At 42.7% G+C, this 24,032-nt stretch overlaps 2 protein-coding genes across 5 annotated transcripts; both read right to left on the bottom strand.

Annotated features, from left to right (window-relative positions):
* Positions 1-5,002: 5,002 nt before the first annotated feature.
* LOC133914196 (BEL1-like homeodomain protein 11) lies at positions 5,003-7,126 on the bottom strand. Its single transcript, XM_062357330.1, has 4 exons — positions 6,884-7,126; positions 6,295-6,809; positions 5,812-6,215; positions 5,003-5,739 (listed from the first exon to the last, which is right to left on the bottom strand). The coding sequence occupies exons 2-4, from the start codon at positions 6,769-6,771 to the stop codon at positions 5,553-5,555; spliced, it is 1,068 nt and encodes a 355-aa protein (XP_062213314.1). The 5' UTR covers positions 6,772-6,809; positions 6,884-7,126; the 3' UTR covers positions 5,003-5,552.
* Positions 7,127-17,177: 10,051 nt separating this feature from the next.
* On the bottom strand, positions 17,178-23,252 carry LOC133915717 (BEL1-like homeodomain protein 7). 4 transcript variants are annotated; one of them, XM_062358989.1, is made up of 6 exons: positions 22,699-23,252; positions 21,481-21,577; positions 19,898-20,842; positions 18,753-19,129; positions 18,613-18,673; positions 17,178-18,157 (listed from the first exon to the last, which is right to left on the bottom strand). In XM_062358989.1, the coding sequence occupies exons 3-6, from the start codon at positions 20,741-20,743 to the stop codon at positions 17,513-17,515; spliced, it is 1,929 nt and encodes a 642-aa protein (XP_062214973.1). In that variant the 5' UTR covers positions 20,744-20,842; positions 21,481-21,577; positions 22,699-23,252; the 3' UTR covers positions 17,178-17,512. The 4 variants fall into 4 exon arrangements, with proteins under 4 accessions (XP_062214973.1, XP_062214972.1, XP_062214974.1 ...); XM_062358988.1 differs by having other exon boundaries at positions 22,718-23,252; XM_062358990.1 differs by lacking the exon at positions 22,699-23,252 and adding an exon at positions 22,620-22,648.
* Positions 23,253-24,032: the final 780 nt, after the last annotated feature.

The raw sequence follows: 24,032 nt of genomic DNA, 5'->3' as shown, positions 1-24,032 counted from the left end.
GCAGGGAGGGACGCTGCCTTGTCCGTGGCTCCCGGTGGCGGCGGCCTGAGAGTTCTTCCAACTTCCAGCTTCGCTCGCCCCTCCGGTAGCCGTGCGAGGCCGAGGAGCGGCGGTGATTCCGTTCCTGGTGAGTGATTCTGATTTGAGCATTGCGCGTGTGGTTTGTGAGCTTCGAGTTGCATTGTGAGATGGGGAGCGGTCACGGTGGTGCCTCGCTTCGGTGTCGCATGGCGCTGGGTAGTGGGGTGGTGACTTCCTGCGAAATTTTGGGGTGTGCGTGCTTGTGAGCTTGTGTTTTGCTTCGTCTCTGATCTGTGCATTGCTAAGGCGTAGGCCGGTAGGAGTATCTGAGTGGTATTCTTTTTTTTTCTGCAAAGGAAATTTGTGGGTTGACGCTAGATTCCCGGTGTCCATTTCGCGAAATGTTTTTCGTTAAATGATAAATGATCTTTTATTTTCTGTAATTGTTTCTCACTTTGCTTTTCTGTGATTTGTGATTGAAGCTTTTTGATCTCTACACTGTGTTGCTACAATAGTGTCGTTCATTTTGTTCATTGTGATTGATAGCTTGATTTTTTCTTGCGCCTACAAATATCTTGTAATTGGAGCTTGGTTATGTTAGGCATGATTCGATGTTGCGATTTTATATATTTTTGCTACTCCACCCTTAGTTCCTAGATATTCTTATGCCTTTTTCCTTGATTCGGATCACCCTTAATTTCTCCCATTTGAAGCGAGTAACATGCTTGCCGCTGAACTAGACATCTGATAAATTAACTTGGTCAGTTGTCATGGCTACCTGGTTATGTGGGAGCTGCTGATTTCTAAATATGGGGTGTTTAAATTGAAAATTCTTAATCATATCATGCCGAGGTAAGGTAAGGTAGTGCTGTAGTAGAAAGCTCGTCTGGTTAGTTGAAAGCTCGTCTGGTTAGTAGAAAGCAAGCACTTGACTTGCTTGTCTCTTAGCCATGGGTTGGAACAATCCTATGCACACCACCAATCAGCTCCATACATGCAACCAAATCATGGCTATTCATTTTTTTTTTTTTTACATAATCAGCACCATATTTTCTTTATTTGTATCACGCATTGGTTTACTAAGATTTTGAAATGCATGTGAAAGTAAAAGGTCCAACTCTAAACCAACAATGCATGATAGCCTTAGAGAGTCTCAAAGATATATTTAGCATAGAGCTTTCCGGTTAGAGTATGTACTGTTTTTTACTGGCGAATTCCTGTATACTTCATGTTCTTTATCAAGGGTGGTTGCTGCAGCCCTCCATGTCCACCTACTGGGAAATAGCCACCTACTCAGCTCCATACATGCAACCAAATCATGACTATCCATATTTCTTTTTCATATTCAGTGCCATATTTTTTTACATAATCCATCATGATAACACTTCACTGTGACAGAGTTGATTTTCCTATTCACACGACTTACTCTATTGCTTGAATTAGTAAGTATACAAGCCAAATGTGTTTGTTTGATTTTCCCTCAATCAAAAGTTAATTGTAGAATATAAGTTTAGGCCAATATTTCCAATTAACTAACTTTTGCAATACCGACAACTGATAGTATATCTCCATTTGACATGTTCTTAAATGCAATTAACATTATGTAGCGGGTTATAGAAAAGATATTAGAAACTATAAAAGTGTGAGGCTCTTTGCAATATATGAATTCAATGTGGAATGCCTCATTAATCTAAATCTTGTAGGTAGTGAACATCTCGGAACGTGTTTTAATAAAATTCCTGTGAGATTTGGTTGTAAGTATTACACTTGCATCCCCATCGCAATCAATCGATCGCCCTTCCCTGCAACAAAAAAGGTTGGATGCTGCCCCTCTGCCACGACAATAGCCCAAACCGACGAAGCGCATCCGATGACAATGTCACAAACTCATAGTACAACCAAGGTGCGGAAGTATTGGTACTGGTTATGCTCTTTCCTATATATTTGCCATCTAAGAATGCGGTGGAGGAGGGAAGCGTAAGGTGGAGAAACGCATGAGGAAGGCAGCGGCTGAGCGTGTCGTGGCTGAAGCACGCAAAGTAGAGGGAAAGGAAGCGAGAGATGGCCCGTTGTGCTAGGGTGGTGGGCACCAATGCCCCGAGAAAGGGCAAGTATCCTAGGTGCACTCAGTAGAGAGCATCTATTGTAACTCGACATATTTTCTTTCCCTAAGACATGTTAGGTTTAGCAGCGGCACGCTATTAGGTTACTCTTTAGGCGTACCGTACATGTCAATGTTTGTTGTCGTCATCTCTTTATGGTTAGGGTCTATTCGCGCTACCGAGTCATTGCGCTATCACGCTTAGCCACCTCCGTGCAACCATGCGTCCTAAATGGACAGGACTTGACTCTCCTTTCATCGGACTGGGTTGGGCATAATACTAGGTGGTTGGGGAGCAGCGAGAAACCAAGTGCACATCTGACCCTATGTTGAATATTTCGAGAGACGGCATAACCAATCTGGTATTCTGAACATGGTCTCTAGTGCTTGGGGTGTCTCGTAGAAAAGCCCGGCAGGAAAGGTGTCTGGAGGATCTCGGTATGATTCGCTCCTCCGCTTGCAACGGTTGCAGGCTGAGCATATCGTATGGGTAAAGTTGTACAATATCTGCAGAGTGTAAATCTATTCGAATTGCGCATCCACGGTCATGGACATGCGAAGGCAGTAACCTTGATGACTAGACTCCGGGTGTGTGCGTCTTGATGAGTGAGTGTGTGGACTAGATGTCCGTATGATAAGGTTCCTGGCTCGATCCGTCAGAAGCTGTGTGATACTAGAGGTACACCAAATACGATAATAGGGACTGCGGAGTGAGGTATAGCCTCTCACAGGACCGAAAAACCCCAGATAAAGCTTGTTAACCGGTTTTTAAACTAAGTAATATCAATAACATGTGATACAATAGAGTACCTACATAAACTGTTTCACGTATAAAACTAAACCGTAAAGCCTTATCCTTGAATTACCCATTTATGCATCTATTAACAACTTGAAATAGTATAGGACTTGCTGAGTGCCTTCCGTGCTCACTCTTGTTGTCATTCAGATGAAGAGGCGGATCCCGCCAACGTCAGAGGCGAAGACGGAACTGAAGAGTAGTCTCTAGAGTTGCGTTCGCACCCTAGCTGCCTGTGTTTTGGATTCTGTTTTCCGCTGTGCTTTTTGTTGGCCATTCGGCCAGGTTTGTAATATATACGTTATGGTTCGTAACCTTTTGTATCCTATAACCTTATTACGTAAGTTCGAGTTTGACTGTGATATTACAACTGTTGTACTGTGCGTATCAGCTATTTGATATACAGGAGGCACAGGAGATTCGAGTCAAGGGGTCTTACAGGGAGGATGATGAAGAAATATTGGGACCTGAAGTTCCATATTTTAGTGTTATTGGAGCGCTAATATATCTTGCAAATTACACCAAACCTGATATTGTATTTGCTATGAATTTAATAGTTAGATATAGTACAGCTCCAACTATACATATTTGGCATGAGTGAAAAATATCCTCAATATCTTAATGGCACTAAAGATCTTAGTTTATTCTATCAGAAAAATCAAAATATGATTTTAATTAAATACACAGATGTTAGCTATCTATCAAATCCCCATAATACCATATCTCAAACAGGATTTATATTCCAATATGATGGGACAACATTTTTTTTGAAAGTCTTCTAAACAGATCATTGTGGCGACTTTCACTAATCATTTTGAAACAATTGCATTATATGAAGCATCACATGAATGTGTATGACTTCACATGAATAATTAACCACATACAACAGTCATGTGGTATGATGTATTAGAGTCACCGATGTTTATCTATGAAGATAATACAACTTGTATTGCGTATTTCACAAATACAAACAGGTTATATATTATATTGCACTAAAATTATTCTATCGTCATAAATTACAGAAAATGGAGAGATAGAAATTTTGCAAACAAAATATTGTGATAATCTTGTAGATTTATTCACAAAGTCTTTACCAGAATCCACATTCCAGATGTATACATGGAATTAGTACAAGAAGATTTTGAGATTTGCAAAGCTCATGGAGAGTAAATCCCTACTATGTAACCTATTATGATACTTAAATAATAAATATTACACTCTTATCTTTTATGAGTTTTTCTAATATGATTTTTCATATAATATTTTTAATGAGACAATATCATTATAGTCATATACACAAGTCATATCATTTCTCTCCTAATTTTTTCAGAGTTTTTTTATGATATGTCCTCCATAGGTGGTTTGTTGGAGTAATCAACTTGATGACTTTTATCAAGGGGAATGTTGCGAATCTGTATGATCAAAGCAGCTGTCATTGGCGGTTGCACCTATTAGTTGGGATGAAATGTCTCCCAACGGACGAGACACCCATTGGGCATGTATATAAGCGCATCAAGTTCATGAATGAAATTAATCAATTACTCTCATTTTCTCTCTCGAATTCCTACTGCTCTATTGGCATTCAACAGAAAATAGTTTTTTTTTCAATCTTTCTAATCGGACACCTATTTCTGCCAAATTAGAAAATAAAAATTGCTCCCGAATGATTCATTTCTCCATTGGTGCTATATGGGCTGCTAGTGGAACAGTTAGCCAGAGGGCCCAACAACCAACATTGAGAGAGCACTCTATTAACAGTTGTACATCATCTGAGAATACCAACAAGGGCGCTGCTGAATGTAGCCGAAAATTGAGTAAACGATTTTCAGATCACTCTGCTCATAGCAGATCCTCCACTAAGCTGCTCACGATCAGACAAAAATCGCCCAACAAGATGCTGAAAGTGACGATTGAACTCCAAAAACGAACGCTCGATTAGTCATGCATATCATCATAGATTAGCTAGGCTGAGAGCCTGCAACTACAAACTTAGTTGTGTATCAAAAAAGAGAGCAAATCGCTAGCAGCAAAGCCTCTCTAACCAACCAAGAGCATGAAGAACCATCAGAAATGATGCGGCAGGCAGTCCGCCTCCTTAATTATACATTTCTCTCTTAATTCAGTCCTGAGCTTTGCTAAAACAACAGGTAATAAACTAATTAAGCAAAGATATATAACCACCACCCAACCATGATTAACTAACTAATCACGCCACAGGGTTGGTTAACTAATTAATTAAACACGCTTTCTAAATTTCAATCGCCTAAAATCAACGATAAATGCTCAAGCGACGAGATAGGGAGGGGGGTTTTCGGGTTTAGGAGGATTTCATTGATTCTGAGTTTAGAAGGTCCAGATGAGCCGGGACAGGGGCAAGGGTGGGGGTGGTGCTAGCCGTGGATGGCGAAGGACGGTCAGTGGGGCGGGGGCGTCTTGGCACGCCTGATTAGCACGATAGGAATTGCGGGAGCAGATCCGGCGATGGGTGAGGCAGAGAAAGGTGGCGAGACGGGGCAAAACTTTGAAGAAAGACTGGGATCCGAAGGTAGAAAAAAAAAGCTATGAGCTGTTGGATGGGCTGTCGCCCGAAAGCAAGAACAGAAACATAGGGCTGATAAATAGCAACTGACTTAATTAAGACGAAGACGCGCCGCTGGTGTCCTCCCTGGAGACATCAGAATCCTCGGAGAATCCCTCGTACATCTCCTCGACCATCGGCTTCCACAGCCGAACGCGCGCGTTGATGAACCAGTTCGTGATCTGGCTTCTGCTTAAACCGGTGCTCACCGCCAGCCTCAGCTTCTCACTGTCATGGGGGTACCTGTAAGCACGATGCGCCAATGATTATGGAGCACAGTTGGTGTTCTCATCTGACGGGGTATGCTAATCTTACGGGTGGAGGAAATGGTCCAAGAGCCATGCCCGGAGCACGGCCACCGAGCCCTCCGGCAGGCCCCGGAGCGGCCGCCATGCCTGCTCGGCCCGCGCTGCGGCGGCCAGCTTCATCCGCCGGGCCACCCTGTCCACCCTCTCCTCGGTCACCAGCTCGTCGCCGTCGTCCTTCTCGCCGTGCTCGCCCTCCCGCAGCGACGCCGCCGGCCTCCACCTCGCCGCGGCGGCGGCGGCGTCGATCCTGAGCCTGCGCAGTATGGCACGGCGCAGGTTGCCGAAGTGGCGCGCCATGGCCTGCCTCATTAGGGACGTGTACGCGGCCGCCGCGCCGTCCTCCAGCGCCGGCTCGAACGACGACGAGACGCGGCCCAGCTCGCCGAAGTAGCGCTCCTGCCGGCTCTCCAGCTGCAAGCAAGCGCCATGGACATTACTAATTAATCAGCAAAGAACGAGCTAGCTGATACAATGCAAGAACCGTACGGACCTCGCTGAGAAGGCCGAGGAGCTTTGCCTGGACGCCGTTGGCGTCGTTCTTGGCCGCTCGATGCAACGCCCGGTGAGCGCTGGCCTCGAGCTGCTCCTGCCTCTCTGCCTCCTCATCGTCGGTCGCGCCAGGCGCCAGGTCTGCCATGCGCACCACCTCGCTCAGCAGCTCCTGCGCCGGCCTCAGGTACCGGGACCCGCGCAGGACGGACAGCGTCGCCGGCGCCGGAGCAGGCGCGACGCCGCACGAGCAGCAGTGACAAGGACGGTCGTTGGCCGAGCCGAGAGGCCCGAGAGTCAGGATCAACGGTCCAGTACCCTTCAACCCATCGGCCTGATGGTGCCTGTCGCAATGGCAACATTGCTCGAACTGCAGGGGGCTCGCTTGGCACGGGCGGCCGCTGCCGGCATTGCCGGGGACAGGTTCATTGGGAGCTCGCTTTGGTGAGCCTTTTTCATGGTGCTTGGCCATGACCATGGCTACACCAAGGATGTGTATGAACTATGAACCGTGCCCTGAAACAGTCACTAATAATTCAGTGCACATCAGCAAACTGCAGAAAGTAATCAGAAATAGCAGTAACAAGCACATCTGGTTGAAGCTGAAGAACAAGATGATCATTGATTGCATGCTCAGACGTACAGTAACGCAGGCCAGGATGATTCAAATTTAGGGGGGATTGAAACGATTACAACAACACATGAGCACTTGACGTGGTAGCCTTTGCGTACCTTTCCTTTGGTAGTAGAGGACTAGAGGTAGAAGAAGCTGCTAGATATCTTTATGATATGATGGCTACATATGCATTTGTATGCATATATAGAGTTGCATATATAGGTATATACCACACAAAGGCAGGCCAAAAGGACCTTCACAGCTGCATACATGTACTCAAGTGGAGTAGTGGAGTAGCTTGGTCGGCCCTGTCCAGTGTCACTGTGGAGCCCTGGACCATCTTTGCACTTCATTGCATTGCATCGAACCAGCACCAACCACATTCAAACTTTGCAACTTAGTGCTAGCTCAGCTCTTTGTTTGGTGTCACTCAATTTAGGTCTGGTTTGTTTTAGCTGCATACCGTAGTTGAATTGTAAAAGCTGGTAGCTATTTGACAATATGGATTTTGATGGATGGATTACTACTTTTGATTATCAATAGTCTGTAATACCCTTAGCTGTTTTTGGTAACATGTTTATTCTTTCGTGATATGTTTATTTTGATATACGAAAATACATAAACAAAATTTAAAAGGTGCATAATTCATGCTTAATTGAATATTTGTCTATAAATAGTACATGCATAAATTAAATTTAAGAGATACATAATTCATATAAACTTGAGTATTTATCCATACAAATAGCCTCCTACAATCATGCTACTCTCTCATAGCAAACAAAGCATTAGCAAGGTTATCATGAAAGACATTCATGTCTCCCTCTCTATCACCAAATTCAGCATTGCCACCACTTACTTGAGATAAAGATGCTTCAGGTATTGGTATGTAGTTTTCATCTTGATCACACATGTCAAAATCTTCATCCCTCATAGCACTTTCTCGAATGAAGTTATGAAGAACTATACATGCAAGTATTATTTTTGTTTGCTTTATGATAAGATAACTTAGTAAGTCCAATAAAATTCTCTACTTCATCTTTAAAACACCAAATGACCGCTTGCTCACATTGTGAAGAGATAAATGTAAATGGTTGTATACCTCCTTTTTACCATTTGGTCGTGGGCTTTGCCTAAACTCTGGTAAATGTTACTTCGTCCCTTTGTATGGAGCTAGAAAACCCGCTCGGTTAGGATAGCTCAAGTCAACAAGATAAAATTTTCCTATAAACACAACTTAGAACATGAGAAAAAATTATGATATTGAAACAAGTAAAATAACAAAGCAATATATGAGCATACCAGGTGGAGGGTATGAGGATTCAACACTATATTTATGTAAAGCATTATTGAACACCCTCATGTCATATACCAATCTCGGCTATCCCGCAACAACAAAGGTAAACCTCATGCCAAAGTCACATACAACCAAAATATTTTGAGTGGAATATCCATAGCGTCCCACATGTTGAACCAACTTTGACGATGGCACAACAACAAGTATATGTGTCTCATCTATTGCACCTATGCAATTATTGAAATATGGATTAAAACAAGCACATGATAGCTTAGGGTGCACCATCCTGAACTTTAGATCTCTTGGTTTGACAATATCTGTTGAGAGGGGATAGATAGAATCCAACACTTCTTGAAATTTCCTACTAATTATTTCAGTTGACCTCTCGAACCAGTTTTCAGCTTGTTTAAATGACTATGGAACCCCAATCATCCATAAAAACATGCCTAATGATTCAATAAAACTCATCTTCCCAATTGACCTCAAGCCATATGATGAGAAACAATTCATGTAGCCTATCAAAAAGTGCTCTACTAATCCTAAATATGTTGAAGCAAGATATTGGATTATTAAGGGTATTCATAACCCAATCATGACCTGATAGAACAAATTCCTTCCTCTCAGATTTGTTAAAAAAAGTTGCATCATAGTACGTACCAAACAAGCAAGATATAGCACCATATTATTGAATCACATCCAGTCGATTGCGTCCAACCTCAAGTTTTTCATCCTCATCATCACTTCCAGTAAAGTTCATCTACAAACAAAGTTGCAATATGACACGGTTATGCAGATAGTTCATGAAACATAAATTATTTGTCCATAACATTAGAGATAGTTCATCCAACATAAATTAACAAACATAAGTTCAGACAACATATTACATAGCCATTGTCACAAGCAAATAAGTTCATGAAACAATAAATAGATGACTAATAATAACCCTCCTTCTGGCACCACCTCTTCAACCAACCAAGCCTTTCTTCATTGGTGGTTAAGGTCAGAAACACATCACGGTTCTCAGCTTTGACAAAAAGTTGGCTAGCCATGAAATGCTTCACACTTCCTTCTATTGTCCCACATGCCACAACCAAACACATCACTTCCTTGAAGGATTCAAACCTCAGTTCCCATGCATCACCTTGTTGGCTACAGGACTATTTAGCCTGCATAGTATCTCATATGCCCTTCATTATCTTAACCATGGGGTTCTTTACTTTCTTCTTTGGACTAGTAGCACTTTTACTACTACTACCTCTCTTCAATGTAGTGCTACTCATTGGGCTTGCATCATCGCCATATCCTTCACCTCCTACCTCTCCATCACCTCCTTCGCCTCCTACCTCTCCATCACCTCCTTCGCCTATGCCTTCACCAAGAACGCAAGAAGAAGAACCGTCCACAACAGTAAGGTCAAACATCATCTTAAGCAGCTCTAGACACTCTGGTGGACCATTCTTTAACTTCCTCCATTCGGCACGTTTCTAAAAAACATAGAAGGTAATATTAGTCAACAAGTACCCTAGAAGAATATGGAAGATAGTAATGTACATGATGAATAGTTATCTTTGTCTGTTCCTTCCAATAGGTCTCGCTTGCTACCACGGTTCCTTTAGCATTATCACAACCAAGACCAGTAGATTTGTTAAGGTACAACCAAAAATTATACAAACCCTTAAGTGCATCCCATCGATTCTTCATCTGCAATTTAGTGTGATGCAACCCTATCCTTAACAAGTACTTCTCGGCTATGTTCTTATACCCTCTACTAGTCATAACTCCAATAGGCCTATTCCCAGCTTTGATATCCTCAACACAAATTTCATAGAATGTTGCATTGTTTGAGGTATTCCAATCAGCTTTGTCTGGAACAAAGTCCTCCACCTATGACAAATATGTCGTGGGAAAAAGGAAGCAAAATATCTAACCAATTAGAAAAATGCGTAGCACAAAAACAATACCATAAGCACCATTACTGATTAAGGAAAGTAAAATTCTGCCTACAAATAAAGCATACAGTAGCACAAATAGATTCTAAAAAAAAGAAGACATATGAATGGACTCCAAATTATGCATGTTCTGACATAGAAATATAGATGAACCCAAGAAACTGATATTTGCTTTCCTGTTCTTTCATCAACATATATAAGTTCTAGATTATTTGACAAGTGGGAGTCCAATTGTAGTGGACAATATGACAAGCACAATGCTTTTACTAGCATAACAATTCAACTCTCTGTAAGATGTATCAACCAAATTTCTGTAAGATCTATCCACAATTAAGATATATCAACCAAACTCTTTGTAATATCTATCCATAATTAACAGCATCCAGAATGGTAACAACATCCAGAACAACTAATCAATTAGTGCTAATTTCCTTCAAGACATCAATAACATCACAAAGTGCCTCATCACACAAATACAAATGGCAAGATCAAACATGAACAAGCTCAAAAACTTGTGAATCCCTCAACTGAATCGCTCAAGCTCTACTGATCATCCATTACACTAACTGAACATCACTGATCCTCTTAACATCACCACACCAAAACACCTCCATACAAGCCAAAACATCTCAAGAACCAACGTATCTCAACGGCCGCGGCATGAAGCCGGCCGGAGGAAAACAACAACACAACAATACCTCCACAGCGACAAGGCTGGAACAATCCGCACCAATAGCCACAACACAAAGGCCACCCGGAGCACAACAGCCATGGCACAATTCACAACGAACTCGACGGCGGAGAACACATAGCATTTCTTACCGAAGATGACACAGATGAGGGGGCAGATGATCCGGCTGCCACGTCGACTGTTGTGCAGAAAGCCACACCTGCGGAGGGGCGTAACGCCCTGTATGCCTAGGCGCCCGAGCTGCATCAGGCCGCAGCGAGCGGGCCGCCGTGAAGGGGCGGGCCACCGTGCCGTGGTAGGCCTCCGTGCCAGGATGGAGATCGGCGTCGGGACAAGAGGCGCCGCCTGGAAGACCACAAACGCTGGGAACGGTCTCCGCACCAGGGAACAAGCCCTCCACGCCAGTCGCCTGAGCTTGCAACGCGTCCCAAAATGCGATGGCGGTGGTGACCTCAGGCGCCTCCATGTTGAGGTCCAGCGGATCCATCCGCGCCGCATCTGCGCGCTTTCGATGGCGGCGGCTTGGTTTCTGGTGGCGGGGGCGGCGCCTAGGGTTCCGCAAGAGTAGGGGAACACGTTGGGTGTGGTCAGGCGAGTGGGTGGGGGCTGGGGGCACGTTGGGGGTGGGGTGAAAACCTGATGGCAGTAGTGGATAGTTTCAACGAAAGAGCATGGGTATTTTAGTCTTTAGTTGCAACAGAGCATGGGTGCAAGTCCTCGTTCAATACCTTCGGGTCTGGGACGTCGTTGAACAGTTGCATTTATTCGACTCTCCGGACAAATTCTTTTGGAAGTGGTCGCCCGATCAATAATATTCATCCTTAGCAACTTACAATGCCTTCTTTCATGGACAAACTGTGCTCCCGGGCACCAAGCAGCTTTGGAAGACGAAGGCCCCGCCGAGGTGCAAGTTCTTTTGGCTCGCGCTATTTGGTCGATGTTGGACCAATGACTGCCTGCAGTGCCACAATCTAAGGAACGGTGACCCCTGCTCGCTCTGTCTCCAGGCGCCCGAGACCATCCAACATTTGATCCTCATATGCGTTTTCAGCAGGGAAGTGTGGTTCCACCTTCTGCGACCTGGAAGTCTGCATTTTGTCACCCCACAAGCGGAGATGTTGCTAGTCGACTGGTGGTTACCAACTCGCAAACGGCTGCCAAAGGGCATCAGACAAGGTTTCGACGCCCTCTTCCTCCTTGGTACCTGGTGCATTTGGAAGGAGAGGAACCGGCGTGCTTTCAACCAGTCTAGTCTACTGCCGGCGAGCTGTGCAGTTTGGTTCGGGAGGAAGGTCGTTGCTGGATTCTGGCTGGGAACATGCAGCTTGCGTAGCTCATCAGGGTCTAGTTTCTTGCTTCCCTTTGGTCAGTGAATGGCTGGCCGTTCTCGCTTCTTAAGTTTGTAACTTAGCATGTTGTCGGACAAACCGTGTTGTCGGCGTTAGACCGATCATCCTAGGTTTCATCCATGTACCCTTTACTGCTGCTTTCCTCTTAATGAAAAAACGCGCCAAGGCGCGTTCTAAAAAAAAGTCTTTCATACTTCACAATCTAAAGTAATCTGGTGGGAGGTGGATTGTTAGATTGTAGCAATCTGGAGACAAGATTGTTACAATCTGATTCTATAAATAGTCTGTTTGTTTTAGCTTCAAATTATAAAAGCTTGAATCCATAATCTAGAGCTAAAACAAACAGGGTCTTGTTACTACTCCAGCTCCGGTCTCCCCCCTATCTATCTACATTACCACTATTGGCTTGGCCTAGGTAGCTTTTCTTGGGGAGTGCAAGGCATGTAAATAATGCGGCAAAATTCAGGAAATACCACTCTAAAGAGTGGTGGTTTGAGAAACACCACTCCAAACATTTGCAATTCAAGAAATACCATTGTATTCAGTGTGTTATCTATAAAATACCATTATCTCTATATTTTATTGTTTTTCTTCTTTTTTTTTCTTTCTTTTCCCAGTTTTCACCACTTGAACTGATGTTTTTACCCCTGGATACAAAGTAAAAAAGCTTAGTAGGCAAACAAGGACCTGTGACCATGGGCCAAAATTCCCAAATCGACTTGATGAACCCTACAGGAGGTACGGCGGGGGGGGGGGGGGGTTCCCTACTGAAGATGCAGGCGACCATAGCTGTAGCGGTTGGGTCCCTACCGTAGATGTAGGCAACCATAGCTGTAGCGGTCGGGTCTCTGAGGAATGGTGACATCCTAAGAGGGGGTGAATTAGGATACTTAAAACCTAATTTGCTCCAAAAAGTTCACAAGGTAAGCTTATCTCAATTTCTATCTAAATATGCTATAGGTTTATTTAGTGTATCTACTCTACCACTTAAGAGGATTACAAACTACTATAGTAAGGTAAATTGCAAGAAAGTAAATGCGGAAACGTAAATAAGGTAGAGAGACAAACTCTGTACAAGGGATTTTTATCTCATGGTATCGATGACATGGATACCACCTCTAGTCCACGTTAGAGCTCCACCATGAATATGCTTTCGGTCGGCACCCGGTTATGACTCTTGAGCTACCAAGGTAAGGTCTCAAGCCTGATGAGCCACCAAGCCCCCAAGGCAAGGTCTTACCACTAGCTTCTCTTCTGGTAACTTACCATCATGATCACTTTGGAGCTTGAGCCACAAGATAAGGGTCTTCGCATCCCCGTACACGTGTCTTGCTACAGCTTCACACCAAGTCGGAGGGTCAACAAGCTTGCCGGTGAGTCACCAAGACTCTAAGGTGCTGGCATACCTCTTGATACAAGTTAGGATCACTCCTTAATTCCTTATTTAAGCTGCAGCACCTAGCTACAACTTACTCTAGGCCTATAAGCACTAAACACTCTCTAATCTTGTGCTTAATCGCCTTGGATGATCACTTTAAGCACTTTGGTGGCTTAGATGTTTTCTTTAGTGTGTATAAACTTTCTCTAGACTCCAGCAGTATGTCACACCTTTAAATGACTAAGTAGAGGGGTATTTATAGCCTAAAACCTGCCAACTAGCCGTTTTCCTAATGGCTCAGAAAATCTGTTAACACGGGATGATCCGGTGAGAATAATTGTACTAATACTGGATCATTCGGTGAGTACAACCTCAGAAATTAGCGGTTGGAACTCCACTCAATGCCTCTATAAACACCAAACACTTCGGTGTACCTTCAAATCTATCACCAGACTTTCCAGTGAGTTATCTTAAATCATCCAAGCCTTTGTAGTCTCTTTATGCAAAATACTCTAGTGCATTCATCCTCAGAGCATCGGACTTTCTAGTGGATTGTTCTTCATTCTTCAACACTTGCAGTCGTATTTGCAAGAAATGCTCCAGTGTTTTTAATCTGGTAAGCACCGGACCATCCGGTGGGTTGATCTTTAGTCTTCTACACTTGCATTCTTCTCTGCAGAAAATACTCCGGTGTTACCCAGTGCATATCACCAGACTATCTAGTGAGATCATTAGCATTCTCCCCCTTTGTCAGAAATACTCCGATGAGTTCAACACACAGAGCACAGTATTATCCGGTGGGTTGACTTTAGTCTTCTGCACTTGCATTCTTCTCTGCATGAAATACTCCGATGTTACCCAGTGCAGATCACCGGATTATCCGGTGAGATCCTCAGCCTTCTCCCCTTTTGTCAGAAATACTTCGGTGAGTTCATGTCCTATTCATCAGATTATTCGGTGAGGCTATCAGCCTTTGGACATAATACTTCGATGAGTGCAAACTCTTCTGCATTGGACCATCCGGTGAGACAAATCTTCATATGACTTTTTCAATTCAATCAAACTTTATCCCGGCTGCGGTGACTTCTTGATGTATTGTATCTATGAGATCTACTAACATATATTATTGATCAACATATTAGTCACAATGACTATGTTATCATTAATCACTAAAATCATAATCATGATCTAATATGGCTATTTTCGCTACAAGGTCCCCGTCGGTGGTGTAGGCAGCTATAGCTGAGACGGCCCGATCCTTGTTGGTGGCTCATCTGTGGTAATATTGTGATGTGATACCCTGTTATGTTTACATCTATGATGCACTTATTAATGGGTGTGGTGCATCCATGGGTTACAAATAATTTAAAGATCTCTTTTGTTTACTTATGTATGCCAAGCTTTATATAAATATATGTAGTGAATGGAGGCAAAATTATGATCATATGTGTTTAATTATACGGTGCATTCCCAGTATAATCATATATGCTATATTGCATCCTGTTTAAACAGGTAATGGGAGCAGCCAAATATATGGTTGTTTTATGCATGAGATGGATGTAGGAGTAAAACAATCCATTTAATTGTAAAAGTGATGGAAAACATTAAAAAATAGAGATCATGGTATTCTATAGCCAACACATTAAATACAATGTTATTTTCTGAATTGTAATGTTTAGATGGTGTTTTTCGAATCACCTCTCTAAATAGAGGGGTATTTCCTGAATTTCCTCAAATAATGCAATGCTCTCTCTATCTCTGTACTCTCCATGTGTGTAGGTGCGCTGGCACTACTGCCCACTAGCACTAGCTGCATGCCTGGGACTATGAGAGGTGTAGTGTAGTGTAGAATCTCAAGAAAGGCCGGCGCCCAGCAGCTCAGGCCTCAGTGCAATGCTGTGTTGCTTTATTGCGCATGTAGTAGCTGCCTGTCCTGATCTATGGAAAGCCAGAGCCCTTTCTGGTGCCCTGCAATGTCTCTTGGAACAGTGGACAGTTTGGGTGGACATGAGTGACACGGCGAAACGTTTTGACCCAACCCAACCCAAGCAACAAGCACCAGTTTGAACTCAGCTGATAAGGTAACCAACACACAAGTGTGAGATGCTCATATGTAGTCATATGGAGTGATGGGATGGATGGGCACAGCAACAACAACTGTTCTTTCTTTTCTTTTTTAAATGAGCAACAACGGGTCGAGAGAGAGAGAGAGAGAGGTGAAAAGAGGCAAGTCAAGATAGATACAGTTTTGGGAGGTGCCATTCCAATGCACTGGGGACTAGTCTAGTCTAGTGATTGATTGGACATATCTAAGGAGAGGAGAGGAGAGGATCAGAGGAGAGTGTGACCGGTGCTGTTTGTTTCTGGGGCAGTGCAGTGCAGTGCAGCGGTGACTTTCTCTGCTTGTTCAGGTGATATATCTCTACAGTGACGTTCAAACCTGCATGCGCACCCCTGATTTGAGGTTACCTTGAACTGGCCACGTTTGGTTTGACCACTCAATCCATGCGCACTTTCCACCTCCCAAAAGATCCACGACTTGCGTCTGTGTGGTAGTAACATGAATCTCTGCTGATGTCGATTTGACGGAAAAGAAAAGATCCATGCATGGTGATAGAGGATCAACTGCATTGATACTTCCAAACTAATTTCTGCAATGAATCTATTCGTAATGTGAAGGAAAATCCTATTAGCATGTTGGCTTCACCCGCAGAAACTGAGCACACATTGAAGAAGTGTAGTCACTGATACTAACAAACTAGCAGACTTTTTACCTTGCTTGCAATGCACTTGGGTAATCCTTTCTAAACTAAAGAATATATATATGTTGGTGATTTACAAATGGCCAACTCACGATGATTTCCCTTAAAAAAAATAAATGAAGAGAAGTCAAAACATACTTTTATTTTTTATTTTTATTTTATTATCAGACCCATTTAACCGGAGGCTTCTTCGAGCCTAGTTTTAAAAGAGACGTACGGGAGGAGAATCGAGCCCCCGGCTCACCTCTCCCATGAGGATTTGCCACTGGGCTACCATGCCCTCCGCCAAGTCAAAACATACGGTCTTGTTTCTGAACTAACTATTGGATCATATTTCTATATAGTAGATGGTTGTAATTAGGTCTTGTTATTTTCCAGTCCTACCTGAAAAACCATACTTTGTCCTAATTGCTCAAGATAATCGATTCCATGACAATCCACCGTAGCTCATCGAGTTCCTTACACCCATTGGAGCATCATTCCCGGGCCCACCTGACAGCAACAGGCCGCATTTACTCGTACAAATACAAAGCCAACTTCTGGGACACAATCAATATCTTATCCTTCACCGACACGGGCTACCAGGTCAAATTACCATGAAAATGCCTTAGCTGACATACACACAAGTTTCATATTGAGCATGAGACCACAAAGCTTTCTTGAAAAAAAAACTGTTCAGTGAAAAATTAGCAAGAACAGAAGGTTTCACAAAAGTTCCAAATTTGAAAATGACTGTTACCATGCTTCAACTCCTGTTACAAAGATAAGAAGGAACACAACAGGTGTTCCTCAACCCAATCCCGGTAACATAAAGCTTGAAGCATCCGCTTATAAAAAGCTGAAGATTCTCCTGAATCCATTTCCCATATCCTCTTTTTTTGGTTAAACAGACTGCACAGTATATGCCTGGATCATACATAATCATTACATGGTTTTTTTACAGCATGGTTCTTGAATCATAATATTCTACATGTATTATGTATTTCTCTTTACAGGATTCTTTACCCCTATAAACCCCACCACCCAAATTTACATTATATTTGATGCTATACCTCCTCTTCTGAACCCAATTGCAACTACAGCTACAATTTCCAAGCGTTACAGGGCGTGTTATTCTGGCACTACAAATTACAAATGTACTCCCCTCCAATATTTTCCCATGTTTTTGGTGCATGAGCATTCAGGCCACAAAATCATGCATTAGAGGTGACGGTTCTAACCGTTGCCGTTGATCTATTTGGTTCGTCGACTCATAGTCTGACGACGCAGAGGTAACATTGAGAGGAGCTGTGGCATTGTAAATGTCTTCATCTCCAACCCTGGCGAAGCCCGGTTGAGTGTTTGGAACGGAAAGGCTGTTCTCGGTGTGCTGTAAACCGAGCGTCAACGACACATTGCTGTTTCTGTACCTCCCAAGCTCTGCCAAGTGGTAAGCCATGAACCGCGCGCTCTCATCCGAGTGATGGGCAACGGCATCATGGAGGAGGCCACCATCCGTTTCGCCCAGTCTTTGGTCCTTCAGCATCAGGTTCATGAAGCTGTCATCAGGGTTTGCCTCATAGTGAAAACCGGCTGGTGCTCCACTGAGATTAATCATCCCAATTTTGGCCTTGGATTCCCCCAGTTGGCTGGTTTGGCAAGCCTGACTGGTAGAGCTTTTTAAATCTTCCTTTTCATCAGAAGATGGAACTTTACCCTTGCTTCGTGGCGCATTGTCGGAGGAGGAGTTTGTGTCCAACTCTGCCTCACCAATCTCTTCTTTGTACATGTCTTCGATCATTGGCTTCCAGAGGCGAACACGAGCATTAATGAACCAATTTGAAATCTAAAAAAAAAAGAAAGAACATGGATGAGTTTCAGTCAATGATCTTTTCCATGATTCAATACAGAATGCGAACTACGACAAAAAGCACGAAGCCATCAGATTGTTTTTACTCGTTCAATGCCAAATATTCAACAGTGTTAGCGAATGTTGTCACAGAATAGAGCATTGCAGAGTCTACTAAAAAGTTGTTTAATGGCGGAACAGAATTAAGATGCCCTATTTGCAAATTCTGAACAAAAGGCTGGTTGAGATTTAAGCACATATTACATATGCAAATAAGCAGCAGCCTTGCAGCATGATAGAATGTTTGCAGCACAATCATTTACAGTTATGCACCAACATGCATTAGTCCTTCCAACACATGCGCATGGATATTCATAATATTAAGGCATGCCAATGATTTGTAGAGAATATTAATGTTGTAATTAAAAAATATCTTAGGCAAACGAAAATACCTGACTTCTTGTTAACCCTGTTTGTCTTGATAACATTAACTTTTCAGAATCTTTTGGATACCTAAAAGGGTGACAGAGTGTCATGAGAACAAAAGCAAAAAGGGGTGCATGGAAATATTTCTATAAATTAAACAACTTACGGGTGAAGGAAGTGTTCAAAAAGCCAAGCACGGAGAATCGAGACTGAATTTTCAGGCAGCCCCCTCTGTGGCCTCCAAGCATTTTGCTGTAGCATACCATACTGTTGGAAAGCTCGCTGTTGCCTCAACTGCTGATCGATATAACGAAGGCGAGTTAATTTGCCCTCTTTGCCAGATGTATTGTCCTCCTCTCCAAGTTTCTTCCGGATAACATCAATTTGATCGTTGATAGCATCCTTCAAACATCGGAAATGCCGTGAGATTGTCTGAAGGGCAACTGCAGTATAAGGCTTGGCAGCTCCAGACCCAGCAACCATATCAAAATATGAGACTACAAGTTGCATTTGATGATAATAATGCTTGTACTTTCGGTCCACCTGAAAAATATTAGATTGATCTTAAAATAATATAGATATATTGCATTAATGAAACAATCAGTAAATTAACTATTCCTCGTATTGATCCGATGTAAAGACCAAATTTATCTTGCCGAGGGAGAAATATTTTTAGCTCTTGCACCCATCTGACATTTAATACATTCAGTGCTTGTTTGGAGGATCTTGAGCTCAAAACCTGACCATCTATAAGTTCAACTGTTCAAGCCTTGATAAATGGGAAGATTATAGGCAGTTAGGCATTATTAAGAAGGCTAGACCCACCTAAACTAACTACCTTTGACCCGTCTCAACTTTTCCAAGAGCCCAACTTGTGAAGCTCTTGTTAGAACTTTAGAAGCTGAACCATTGCGAATGACCTTTGGATCAAAACCAACTATTTTACTCAATATTTAGGCCATGCCTCAAACGGAACAGATTAGGTAGGGAATCCCCAAGTATTTTTCTAAGACAACAAAAGGCAGAAAATGCAGTTGACTTCTGACTTCAGATTTACGAGAAACGTAATCTACAGTTGTCACAGCATAAAGTATTGGCTTATCAAACTTTAGGTTGGAATATAAAAAAGATAAATTCCCTGGTTTGCATGTATTAGGATATTATAAGTGGAACTAGTCTTTGTGAACAAGTCTCTGAATTGTCATGCTGAATACCTCTACATTCTACAGAAATTAGTCAAGCAAAAGTGTATCATTATGATACTTAAGTTTGATTTTAACGCTAATGTATAAGTGCGATAGACTCACACACCTCATCCAACATCGCCATAAGTTTCGCCATCTTATTCTGGAGCTCTTGTTTCTCAGCAGTTGAAAGCTCAGCTGGCACATTAGCACCGGACTCTTGTGGGTTGGAAGATACTCCCTCACTTTTTGTCCCCCCATCAGTCTCTTTGCCATCTGATTTTCCTGCTTCAGCGGGTCCTTTGTCTGCTTTCTGCTTTACACTCTTCCAAACACCGACAATGTCATCAAGCAATTCTTGTGCTGCCTTCAGATACTTAGAATTCCGGATAGCCCGTGAGGCCTCGGACTGCATATTCTTAATTCTGTTGTCATCACCCTGGTAAGAATGTGGCGTCAGTATGTCTTGCTTTGTAGACCAGTATGGATAGGACGGTGCCAAGATATGCGTGTTGAGACTCAGAGACAATCCTTGGCCGGGTGCTGATGGAACACTCGCTGAATTGTGGTTGTTCAACATGCCAAACTCGAGCTGCACAGTGCTGTGGGCATCATTGTGGATGAGATCATTGCCACCGTTCTGTGCTCCATCCATAAAATGCATTAACATCTCATTTCTCATATCTTTCAATGAACCAAAAGAGCGCTGCTCTGTAAGCGAAGTGATCATGTTAGTAGCCTCCTTTGATGAAGAATCATGCGACAATGCTGAAGGATGACCAGGAAGCTCCATGAAATTCTGCTGAGGCTGGATAATGCCACTGAATTCCGTATACGGTCCAGAAAATGCATTGTTTGGATAAAGCAAGTTCCCTAAGGCTGATGGCACAGGATATGATGCATTGCCTGACTCTGCTGAGTACATGGTTTGTGAATCTCTTTCGCTGCCAGGGCTCGAGTAATAAGTAGCCATATCTCAGCTTTGACTACTCACTTGTCAAGATTACTGCAAATGCATAGGAATGTAGAAGCAACTACAGAGTTCTCCAGACCAAATTTATTGCTGACTTCCCTGCAGAAGGGAGGAATGGAAACAGTTGAACAAACAAAAATCGTTAAGTCTACATGGATTTATTCTGCACAGAGACAACGGTAAGGCACATGACGAAATAGAACTTCATGTATCGTAAAACAGGATGAAAGAAACTAAACCGTAACATAATCACCAGTTGTATCTTTTTTGAAGAAAAAAACGGTTATATTACTTCTAAAAGGGTAAAGATGCACACAAAGGACAGTCGAGTGTGAGGACCAGAGGCTCAGTCGCTCAGACCGTCAGTTTTGGCAGCAGTTACTGTTATTTGTTTTTGTTTTTTTGTTTGGTTTTACATTTCTGCAAAAGAAGCAAACATTATGCTCAGCAAACAAGAGAACCTGGTTTGCAAGCTGAAGGTACAGGTGGTCCTTCATCCATGACATTAGCTAAGTTCTTGGATTTTTGCTCTTTCCTTACTAAGAAGATGAGAATGTGGTTGTAAATTCCTTCTGTCCCACCAAAATAATACAGCTATTCAAGGCGCAGAACCAGATAATTGATTCTATACCACACAAGCAAATCGCAAGATCGCGTATTATCTTGCCTTGGGGGAAAAAACCTCTTTGAAAATATATCATTATTTCGAGAACAGTATGTGTGTATATCATCAGTACCTTTTTCAATCAATTAACTGATTGAGGCGTGCACGAGGCTCGGAGCTCCTTCAACAGCTCAGCACGCCGATAGAATGCAGGCTACTTCCGAATCACTCTGAAAAAAGAGATGAAATAGCATGAGATCTCTATCTCGCAGTTACCTAAGAAGATACCAGGATGCTTCACTGCCTGTTTGCAGCCGTAATTTTCACTGTTTTTAATGATATGAAAGAGGTGAGGCCAGGAGAAATGTCCTAGGCAAAACCTCGTTGCCAGTTTGCCACACAATAAAAATAAGAGGCGCACTTTAATTCTAATGAGAAAAGAGCTAAGAATTCCATTGCACAAAGAATATAAGAGGGTAATCTAACTCGAGAACCACCTCCAGAAGAGAAATGGGAAAAATGATTGAAAAAAGGAACAATGCTTTAAGAGCATGGCTTTCATGCGGGCATCCAAGGGGAGGGAAAAAAGAAAAGATTCAAGAATCAGCAACAAAAGCAACAAATCCAAAAGGGCTCCACCGCAATCAAGTTCAATTCTATCATCCCCCCAAAAGCCTCCTCTAATGGTAGATAACAAAGAAACTAGAAATTCAGAACTGTGCAAAATCAAACGATAATAATCAGCTACCAAGAACCACCAAGAAACCAAGATTTCGAGAAATTAAGTTAGAATTCTGACCCCAAGAGAGGAAGAGGGGATGGTTTCTCCAATCATCAACAAAAAAATCCAAAACTTTGAGGTCCGGAGGTGAAGGACCACCAATTCAGCAGCGAGAAGCCCATACCTTCACTTCCTCAAGAGAGCCAACTCCGACACAATCATAAGAACTCCAACCCACTAAGTTTTCCAGATAAAGCTCTTATATCTACAGATCCCCAAGCTACCTAAGAAACCCACGGATACCAAGAAACCTCACAATTCAGAGAAACCAGCTATACCACAGGCCTCAAGAACCAAGAAAACCCTGTGGTCTAGCACAAGCACCATACATAATTCAGAGTAGACCAACCAATCATTGGGGTCATAACGGCGCCATGGGAAACAAAAGGATTGGTTGCACCCACCAAAATCAAACAAGACACAATTCCAGAAGCAGAGAAAAATAAGAACCAGAGGAAGCAAACCAAATCGCGTATCCAGGGAATATGCACCAAGAATTTTTGTTGCTGCTGCTACCACCAGGAGCCAATGATGCAGAGGAGATAAAGTAATAGGAAAATGGAGGGAGACCTGTGTGTGTGCTCCTAACCTGTGTGTGTGCTCCTCATGGGGGGCAGGGCAAGAGGGCAGGGATTGTTGTCACCAGACCCAAGCGGCCAAGCGGATGTTCAGCCTTGGGAGCAGGGTAGGTGAGGTGAGGAGAGGAGAGAAGAAGAGAGAAAAGCAACCCGTCCCTCCCTCCCAGTATGAGGACAAAATCAGATCCCAAGATAACAATACCAAACGGAAAAGAAAAAAAACGAGTCCCCACTCTCTCTCTCTACCACCCTCTCCCTCAGCTTCTTCTTCTTCCTTCTTCCTGCCCCCAGAATGAAAAAATTAACACCACCCACTAACATCAGCAAACAACAACATCCAATATAAAAATAATTTGAGGGCCTCCTAATGAAAGTTCTTTCTCTCCTCTATCTTTATTATTGTCGTTGGCGTTAGTTGATTATTATTGTTGAGGATGAGGTGGATTATTGGGTGGGGTGGGGTTTGAGGGGTTTAAACCTACTCAACTCAACTTGGCAGCTCTGCTCAGCTGGTTGGAGGGACTTGGCGGTGTGTCCACCACGACTTCCAGTTGCTTCTTTCTTCACGATAACGCGTACTGATATGGGGCGTTCTTATTTGCCATACACATTGTCTGAACACCAATTATGCTGGCTATTCTATTGGTCATAGGTGAGTACAAATAAAATTAAAGTTTGTGGTGTACCAACTCGTCTTTTTGTTAGCTCTTGGGTACATCACCTTCAACAATAATAAGTTATTAACCAGTAATCTATCATCTGTTAAAAGCTCGAAACATACAAACGGCTCGAACATTTCAATCTAGGAAAGAAGAGACCATCTTGGCGGCTAATAGGAAAAATTAATTTTGTAACAAGAAGGAAACTGGCACATAAGCCGAAGTATCAAGGGGACGTGAACTAAAATGTTAGGTTGCGCACCTGCACTCCCCACTAACTAATCCAACCAACTAGAGTAGACCAGCTATTGACATTTCAATACAGAATAGTTACGTGAACAAACTACTCCTCCATTTCATAATATTTGTTCATGATATCGAAAATATCTGTTTTAAATTATTTGTCAATTACGGTAACAAGGATACTTTATGTCTATTTTTCTACTATACTCTTGAATGCATACATATATTTACTCTAACGTTGGAGAGTTACTTGCTCTCATCCTTCTATTAATTAAGGGTAGTATAGTTATCTCACTGCATTTTTCACTCGATTTCAGTATTTCTTGATTTGTATGTAATGGTAGGCGTGAACAAATATTGCAAAATAGAGAGAATATAACATTGTGTATTCGAAGTCTATAATGTGCACTCAAACTTATCTTTT

This window comes from Phragmites australis, chromosome 4 (assembly GCF_958298935.1).
Source record: "Phragmites australis chromosome 4, lpPhrAust1.1, whole genome shotgun sequence".
Lineage (NCBI taxonomy): Eukaryota > Viridiplantae > Streptophyta > Magnoliopsida > Poales > Poaceae > Phragmites > Phragmites australis.
Note: the sequence above shows the minus strand (reverse complement) of the source record. Positions and strands in the feature narration are given on the sequence as shown.